At 38.2% G+C, this 9,955-nt stretch overlaps 1 protein-coding gene across 3 annotated transcripts in view; it reads left to right on the forward strand.

Annotated features, from left to right (window-relative positions):
- The first annotated feature begins 4,697 nt into the window (after window positions 1–4,697).
- LOC115219250 (phospholysine phosphohistidine inorganic pyrophosphate phosphatase) overlaps window positions 4,698–9,955 on the forward strand; it is a 42,848-nt gene continuing 37,590 nt past the window's right edge. The window contains exon 1 of one of the 3 annotated variants that reach the window (XM_036508698.1): window positions 4,698–4,865. In XM_036508698.1, coding sequence (XP_036364591.1) covers window positions 4,732–4,865 — 134 coding nt within the window. In that variant the 5' untranslated portion in view covers window positions 4,698–4,731. Of the gene's footprint in view, window positions 4,866–6,480; window positions 6,649–8,297; window positions 8,466–9,955 lie in introns of those variants that run through there. The other 2 variants (XM_036508699.1, XM_036508697.1) reach the window with 2 other exon arrangements.

The following is a 9,955-nucleotide window of genomic DNA, read 5'->3' on the forward strand; positions in this document are numbered from 1 at the left end:
ACATACGCTCTTCAACAGAAAGGAATAAGAGGGGGGGGGATGAAGAGAATGAAAAGAAAAAACGAGGATTTTTTCGCTTTGACCGACAGATTTTAAAAATAATTTCTTTGTAACTAAACACTTTTAAACTTCGTATACTGGTAGAATGTGGCCATAAACTGAGGGGTCATTCGTAAACAGAGCTGGATAACAAAACCGTTCCCTCTTTAGTGTCCACCCATAATTATGACCCTAGTATCGATCTATTGCATTTCAATCTGATTTAGGGTTAGGGTTAGAGTTAGGGTTAGGGGTTGGGGTTGGGTTAGGGTAAGGGTAAGGGTTATGGTTAAAGTTAAGTTTAGGGTTAGGGTTTAGGTTAGGGTTAGGGGTGGGGGAAGGGTATCTTTTTTTTCTTCAGAAATGTAAATAAACCCAATCTGTTTCTTAAACGAATATATAATATGTAATATGTGTATCTGTGCAACAGAGAGGAAAATTAAAACTGCATATGTTGTGAACTTAGAATATGTGTTTATTAATAAAAGTTTAATAACGATAATCTTTTATTCATACGAACGTAACTGATATGAAATCTATATATATAAAAGTGAAGTTGTGTGAGTGTCTGTCTCCTACGATTTAGATTCCTAACTACTCCCACATTTTGCGGTGCGGTTTAACCAAAACCGGGTATCTTATAGTCGTGATTCATATCGAGCCCTTCTGGGTATTAGCGCGCGTCTACGATGAGTCTACGATTTTTAAAATAATTTACCATAATTTTTTTCCATTTTAAAGCATATCTTTTGGGTTCTTCCAATTTTTTCGTGTGTCGATGGCGGCGGAGTTGGCGTCCATGCTCACACCTGCACCTGTGTTGCTTCTCCCCCTTCTTCCCTCCCTCGTGAAGCTGTGGGGAAGGGAGTGTAAGGAAATCAACGTCGTAAAGCGTTGTCAAGGAGACCAGCGTTCTTTTAGAACAACGACTTCATGGCTTGAAGACACCAAAACAGAAATGGCTAAGAAAGCCCGAAAGCAAATTCTACAAAATCGGGAAACACACCACACAGGGAAGGTTTCCCGTGCAAAGAATTTGCACAACCGAATGTTTTAGTTGTTGCACAACTTTTACTTAAAAAATATTATCCAAACACAAACTTTTGAAGGCAATATTGTATGTCGATGGTACTTGTGAAATATGGTAATGGATTTAGTAGCCAAAAGGAGAGAGCAGAGGCATAGTATGGTGGTGGTGGAGGCGATGGTAGTGGCAGCGGTGGTGGCGGTGGTGCTGGTAGTGGTGATGGTGGTCGTCGTGTTTGTGGTGGTGGTGGTGTTGTTGTTGTTGGTGGTGGTGGTCATGGTGGTGGGGGTGGTGATGATGGTGGGGGTCGTGGTGGTGGTGATGGTGGTGGTCGTGGTGGTCTTCGTGATGGTGGTGGTGATGGTCATGGGCGTAGTGGTGATGGTGGTGATGGTGGTAGTGGTGATGGTGTTGGTCGTGGTGGTGGTGATGGTGGTGGCTGAAGCTGTCGTCTGGGTTCTTCCAATTTTTTCGTGTGTCCATGGCGGCGGAGTTGGCGTCCATGCTCACACCTGCACCTGTGTTGCTTCTCCCCCTTCTTCCCTCCCTCGTGAAGCTGTGGGGAAGGGAGTGTAAGAAAATCAACGTCGTAAAGCTTTGTCAAGGAGACCAGCGTTCTTTTAGAACAACGACTTCATGGCTTGAAGTCGCCAAAACAGAAATCGCTAAAAAAGCTGAAACAGATCCACAAAAACGGCAAAAACCGTCACACAGGGCAGGTTTCCTGTGCAAACAATTTGCACAACCGAATGTTGTAGTTGTTGCACAAATCTTTATATATAAAAGTGAAGTTGTGTGTCTGTCTCCTACGATTTAGATTCCTAACTACTCCCACATTTTGCGGTGCAGTTTAACCAAAACCGGGTATCTTATAGTCGTGATTCATATCGAGCCCTTCTGGGTATTAGCGCGCGTCTACGATGAGTCTACGATTTTTAAAATAATTTACCATAATTTTTTTCCATTTTAAAGCATATCTTTTGGGTTCTTCCAATTTTTTCGTGTGTCGATGGCGGCGGAGTTGGCGTCCATGCTCACACCTGCACCTGTGTTGCTTCTCCCCCTTCTTCCCTCCCTCGTGAAGCTGTGGGGAAGGGAGTGTAAGGAAATCAACGTCGTAAAGCGTTGTCAAGGAGACCAGCGTTCTTTTAGAACAACGACTTCATGGCTTGAAGACACCAAAACAGAATGGCTAAGAAAGCCCGAAAGCAATTCTACAAAATCGGGAAACACACCACACAGGGAAGGTTTCCCGTGCAAAGAATTTGCACAACCGAATGTTTTAGTTGTTGCACAACTTTTACTTAAAAAATATTATCCAAACACAAACTTTTGAAGGCAATATTGTATGTCGATGGTACTTGTGAAATATGGTAATGGATTTAGTAGCCAAAAGGAGAGAGCAGAGGCATAGTATGGTGGTGGTGGAGGCGATGGTAGTGGCAGCGGTGGTGGCGGTGGTGCTGGTAGTGGTGATGGTGGTCGTCGTGTTTGTGGTGGTGGTGTGTTGTTGTTGTTGGTGGTGGTGGTCATGGTGGTGGGGGTGGTGATGATGGTGGGGGTCGTGGTGGTGGTGATGATGGTGGTCGTCGTGGTGGTCTTCGTGATGGTGGTGGTGATGGTCATGGGCGTAGTGGTGATGGTGGTCATGGTGGTAGTGGTGATGGTGTTGGTCGTGGTGGTGGTGATGGTGGTGGCTGAAGCTGTCGTCTGGGTTCTTCCAATTTTTTCGTGTGTCCATGGCGGCGGAGTTGGCGTCCATGCTCACACCTGCACCTGTGTTGCTTCTCCCCCTTCTTCCCTCCCTCGTGAAGCTGTGGGGAAGGGAGTGTAAGAAAATCAACGTCGTAAAGCTTTGTCAAGGAGACCAGCGTTCTTTTAGAACAACGACTTCATGGCTTGAAGTCGCCAAAACAGAAATCGCTAAAAAAGCTGAAACAGATCCACAAAAACGGCAAAAACCGTCACACAGGGCAGGTTTCCTGTGCAAACAATTTGCACAACCGAATGTTGTAGTTGTTGCACAAATCTTTATATATAAAAGTGAAGTTGTGTGTCTGTCTCCTACGATTTAGATTCCTAACTACTCCCACATTTTGCGGTGCAGTTTAACCAAAACCGGGTATCTTATAGTCGTGATTCATATCGAGCCCTTCTGGGTATTAGCGCGCGTCTACGATTAAAAAAAAAAATTACCATCATTTTTTCCATTTTAATGCATTTTTTCGCTATTATATAAGGGAAATAACTCTCTAAAAATGTCTACGATGAGTCAGCGATTAAAAAAAAAATTTACCATAATTTTTTTTCCATTTTTAATACATTTTTTTGCTATAACTCTCTAAAAATGCTTATATAGTTATTTCCCTTACAAACCCGAGCAACGCCGGGCGATACTGCTATTATGTCATAAATAACAGGGACAATTTCATATGACACCGGAAAAAATTGTTGTTGACACATTACGGCAGAAATCGTTTTCGCCTCAATAGACGTCATTGATTGGTTGAAATTGCCGAAATGCAAGAAATTAAAGACCAAATATCTTACAAACTACAGAATTTTCTCAAGAATGCCAAGAGAAAAAGATGTTTTATCAACACATTCTACTAGTATACGAAGTTAAAAAATTTTTAGTTACAGAGAAATTATTTTAAAAATCTGCCGGTCAAAGCGAAAAGATTCGAATTTTCGATCTAATGCAGTCCACACTCTCTCGAAAATGTATTTCTGCAAAATGTTATCTAAAGAAAGAAATAGCCAAAAATATTTGAAAATGGGAGTGGAGTGAAATTTCCGAGGGTTCCACCCCCATCCCACCCCACCCCGTTTTCCGGATCCCCAAAAGGGTTTTGTAGCATATTCGTAGGTCACCGCAATTCAGTCAACGAAAAAAATTTACATTGATTCCGGGAGAGGTGTCCGGATCCCCTACTCCCTGCCCACCCCACCCACTTTTTTCCGAACAAAAATTAGGAGTTTGCAGCATATTAGGAAGTCAGGGTACTTGATTCCACGCAAAAAATCCGAGTGTATTTTTTTTTCTTAGTGAAAATCATGCGGGTGAAACGACCAAATAATATCCTGACTAACGGAACATGTAAATCGTACATTCGGGCCCAGTTTGTATTATCAGGTTTTCGCTAAATTGAAGGGGACAGTTTACTCTAAAATGCAGAGATTTATGATATGTTGCAGTATTTCCTTGTGAAATCTGTTCTGTCTTTAGTGGTTACCCGTAATGAAACCGAGCAAGGTGCGACGAGTCTCTCTCCTTCCTTCTTAAAACTTGGTTGTTATCTTATATCTCTCTCTAATGTTGTGCTTCATAGAATAAAGAAGAATAATACTCGGAAACGAGAGAAGTTATGTTGTAATATATAACTGTGCATCGTCAAAAACCTTGAAACTTTCCGCAGCAAATATAAACTTCAACTGGGTCCAACTGCCAGCCTAATTCATATGAAACACAACGAATAACTCCATGAATTTAGGTGGGGATTTAGAAACAGAGCTCTGATAATTTGGTTAATAATTTCAAAATACTCTCCTTTCTCTATTCAGTAAATATAGGTTGTTGTCAGTGTTATTGTTGTGAACAAATAAAAATAAAACTCGTTCTTAACAACGGAAGCGATGTTGTTAATTTCACTTTCATTATTACAATGGCTGCGAATTGTCCGTCTGTCGGTTACTGGACCAACGTGAAAGGCTTGCTTTTAGATATAACAGGAGTTCTTTATGAAAGACATGGAAGCGAGGGTTGTGTCATTGAAGGTTCGGTTGAGGCTATACAAAGGTATTTCTCGCTATTTACTAGAATTATTTATGATTTGCATAGGTGACGATGTAGTAAAGACATCGATATCCAAAACTCATCCACAGCCCATCCCGTTATCATCATCATCATCATCATCATCATCGTCATCTTTATCGGTGTCATCATTATCATTATGTTGTTATAGTTAATAGGGTGACGAAATGCTTTTCTGAGTTCAAATTCCGACGAGGTCGGCTTTGCCTTTCATCCCTTCGGGGTCGATAAATTAAGTACCAGTTGAATACTGGAGTCAATGTAATCGACTTAACGCGAAATTGCTGGCCTTGTATCAGTATCTAAAATCAATATTATAATTAATGTAATAATAATAATAATAATAATAATAATAATAATAATAATCACAAAATGCTAAAAATCGGGCGAGTGCACAAAGTGAAAGAGAGTACAGGTTTTATTATTATTATCATCATCATCATCATCATTATTATTATTATTTTAATTATTATTTTAATTATTATTATTATTATTATTATTATTATTATTATTATTATTATTATTATTATTATTATTTTCGTTTATTTATTTTGCGTAATTGTAAACCCCTGAGGTTTAAAACATGGAAATAGGATGGACTGATTCTAATTTCAAGATAACACTATTATTGCAAAACAACAACAACTATTGTTGTTGTTGTTGCTGTTGCTGCTGCTGTTGTTAAGCAACAAGACGGGTAAGGGTGATTAGGTGATGGTCTAGGGCTTAGGGGCGGGAGACCCCAGACCTTGGGGGAAAAAAAACTTTGGTCGTCTTGTAGTTGAGGGCTCTTCGTTGACGCCCGACACCACTGGGAAGTGGCCCTCGAAGTCGCTGGAAATGGAGATCTCCAGGTCCAAATTCTTGAACGGCTGCTGCTGCTGTCCTTAGTTTGTTCTTATTCGGGCTCAGTATTGTTGTTGTTGTTGTTATTGTTGCAACAATTGTAACACAATTTTTAAAATTTGATCCACTCCACTCGATTTCCATGTTTAAAACCAACGTGGTTATTGGCTTCGGTGTCTTTAATGAAGACATTTGTTTGTAAATATCCTGACTAACGGAACATGTAAATCGTACATTCGGGCCCAGTTTGTATTATCAGGTTTTCGCTAAATTGAAGGGGACAGTTTACTCCAAAATGCAGAGATGTATGACATGTTGCAGTATTTCCTTGTGAAATCTGTTCTGTCTTTCGTGGTTACCCGTAATGAAACCGAGCAAGGTGCGACGAGTCTCTCTCCTTCCTTCTTAAAACTTGGTTGTTATCTTATATCTCTCTCTAATGTTGTGCTTCATAGAATAAAGAAGAAGAATACTCGGAAACGAGAGAAGTTATGTTGTAATATATAACTGTGCATCGTCAAAAACCTTGAAACTTTCCGCAGCAAATATAAACTTCAACTGGGTCCAACTGCCAGCTTAATTCATATGAAACACAACGAATAACTCCATGAATTTAGGTGGGGATTTAGAAACAGAGCTCTGATAATTTGGTTAATAATTTCAAAATACTCTCCTTTCTCTATTCAGTAAATATAGGTTGTTGTCAGTGTTATTGTTGTGAACAAATAAAAATAAAACTCGTTCTTAACAACGGAAGCGATGTTGTTAATTTCACTTTCATTATTACAATGGCTGCGAATTGTCCGTCTGTCGGTTACTGGACCAACGTGAAAGGCTTGCTTTTAGATATAACAGGAGTTCTTTATGAAAGACATGGAAGCGAGGGTTGTGTCATTGAAGGTTCGGTTGAGGCTATACAAAGGTATTTCTCGCTATTTACTAGAATTATTTATGATTTGCATGGGTGACGATGTAGTAAAGACATCGATATCCAAAACTCATCCACAGCCCATCCCGTTATCATCATCATCATCATCGTCATCTTTATCGGTGTCATCATTATCATTATGTTGTTATAGTTAATAGGGTGACCAGCTGGCAGAGTCGTTAGCACGCTGGACGAAATGCGTTTCTGAGTTCAAATTCCGGGGTCGATAAATTAAGTACCAGTTGAATACTGGAGTCAATGTAATCGACAACGCGAAATTGCTGGCCTTGTATCATTATCTAAAATCAATATTATAATTAATGTAATAATAATAATAATAATAATAATAATAATAATAATAATAATAATATTCACAAAATGTTAAAAATCGGGCGAGTGCACAAAGTGAAAGAGGATACAAGTTTTATTATTATTATCATCATCATCATTATTATTATTTTAATTTTTATTATTATTATTTTAATTATTATTACTATTATTATTATTATTATTATTATTATCATTATTATTATCATTATTATTATTATTATTATTATTATTATTATTATTATTATTATTATTATTTTCGTTTATTTATTTTGTGTAATTGTAAACCCCTGAGGTTTAAAACATGGAAATAGGATGGACTGAATCTAATTTCAAGATAACACTATTATTGCAAAACAACAACAACTATTGTTGTTGTTGTTGCTGCTGCTGTTGTTAAGCAACAAGACGGGTAGGGTGATTAGGTGATGGTCTAGGGCTTAGGGGCGGGAGACCCCAGACCTTGGGGGAAAAAAAACTTTGGTCGTCTTGTTGTAGTCGAGGGCTCTTCGTTGACGCCCGACACCACTGGGAGGTGGCCCTCGAAGTCGCTGGAAATGGAGATCTCCAGGTCCAAATCTTGAACGGCTGCTGCTGCTGTCCTTAGTTTGTTCTTATTCGGGCTCAGTATTGTTGTTGTTGTTGTTATTGTTGCAACAATTGTAACACAATTTTTAAAATTTGATCCACTCCACTCGATTTCCATGTTTAAAACCAACGTGGTTATTGGCTTCGGTGTCTTTAATGAAGACATTTGTTTGTGAATATCCTGACTAACGGAACATGTAAATCGTACATTCGGGCCCAGTTTGTATTATCAGGTTTTCGCTAAATTGAAGGGGACAGTTTACTCCAAAATGCAGAGATGTATGACATGTTGCAGTATTTCCTTGTGAAATCTGTTCTGTCTTTCGTGGTTACCCGTAATGAAACCGAGCAAGGTGCGACGAGTCTCTCTCCTTCCTTCTTAAAACTTGGTTGTTATCTTATATCTCTCTCTAATGTTGTGCTTCATAGAATAAAGAAGAATAATACTCGGAAACGAGAGAAGTTATGTTGTAATATATAACTGTGCATCGTCAAAAACCTTGAAACTTTCCGCAGCAAATATAAACTTCAACTGGGTCCAACTGCCAGCTTAATTCATATGAAACACAACGAATAACTCCATGAATTTAGGTGGGGATTTAGAAACAGAGCTCTGATAATTTGGTTAATAATTTCAAAATACTCTCCTTTCTCTATTCAGTAAATATAGGTTGTTGTCAGTGTTATTGTTGTGAACAAATAAAAATAAAACTCGTTCTTAACAACGGAAGCGATGTTGTTAATTTCACTTTCATTATTACAATGGCTGCGAATTGTCCGTCTGTCGGTTACTGGACCAACGTGAAAGGCTTGCTTTTAGATATAACAGGAGTTCTTTATGAAAGACATGGAAGCGAGGGTTGTGTCATTGAAGGTTCGGTTGAGGCTATACAAAGGTATTTCTCGCTATTTACTAGAATTATTTGTGATTTGCATGGGTGACGATGTAGTAAAGACATTGATATCCAAAACTCATCCACAGCCCATCCCGTTATCATCATCATCATCATCGTCATCTTTATCGGTGTCATCATTATCATTATGTTGTTATAGTTAATAGGGTGACCAGCTGGCAGAGTCGTTAGCACGCTGGACGAAATGCGTTTCTGAGTTCAAATTCCGGGGTCGATAAATTAAGTACCAGTTGAATACTGGAGTCAATGTAATCGACAACGCGAAATTGCTGGCCTTGTATCATTATCTAAAATCAATATTATAATTAATGTAATAATAATAATAATAATAATAATAATAATATTCACAAAATGTTAAAAATCGGGCGAGTGCACAAAGTGAAAGAGGATACAAGTTTTATTATTATTATCATCATCATCATTATTATTATTTTAATTTTTATTATTATTATTTTAATTATTATTACTATTATTATTATTATTATTATTATTATCATTATTATTATCATTATTATTATTTATTATTATTATTATTATTATTATTATTATTATTATTATTATTATTATTATTATTATTTTCGTTTATTTATTTTGTGTAATTGTAAACCCCTGAGGTTTAAAACATGGAAATAGGATGGACTGAATCTAATTTCAAGATAACACTATTATTGCAAAACAACAACAACTATTGTTGTTGTTGTTGCTGCTGCTGTTGTTAAGCAACAAGACGGGTAAGGGTGATTAGGTGATGGTCTAGGGCTTAGGGGCGGGAGACCCCAGACCTTGGGGGAAAGAAAAACTTTGGTCGTCTTGTTGTAGTCGAGGGCTCTTCGTTGACGCCCGACACCACTGGGAGGTGGCCCTCGAAGTCGCTGGAAATGGAGATCTCCTGGTCCAAATTCTTGAACGGCTGCTGCTGCTGTCCTTAGTTTGTTCTTATCCAGGCTCAGTATTGTTGTTGTTGTTATTGTTGCAACAATTGTAACACAATTTTTGAAATTTGATCCACTCGATTTCCATGATTAAAACCGGTTTTAAACCTCAGGGATTTAGTACTGCGCAAAATAAATAAAGATAAAAACATCCTCTTTCACTTTTGTGTACTGAACTAGCTTTTGAATTTTTGCGATTTAAAAATAAAATTATATTTTAAACACAAGAAATTACAACACAGAAACAACAAAAAGAAGTCAAAATTCACTTCTTTATCCCAACCACCACCACCGCCACCACCACCACCACCACACAGAAACCTTAATTCCAGTAACCTTTTTTTAATAGTCTTTGGACTTTTGTGTTTTGAACTCCAGATATCAGGAATTTGCAAAATGGTTAAAGAGAGAAAAGCAAGTCCAGGAGAAGGGTTAACATGATATAACTGGTCAGGTAGTTACCATTGGTTTCACGCATACTATTGCACTTGGCTATATAGGTGACTCTCCAAGTACAACGGTCGACGTGAAACCATTGGT

This window comes from Octopus sinensis, linkage group LG14 (genome assembly GCF_006345805.1).
Source record: "Octopus sinensis linkage group LG14, ASM634580v1, whole genome shotgun sequence".
Taxonomy (NCBI): Eukaryota; Metazoa; Mollusca; class Cephalopoda; order Octopoda; family Octopodidae; genus Octopus; species Octopus sinensis.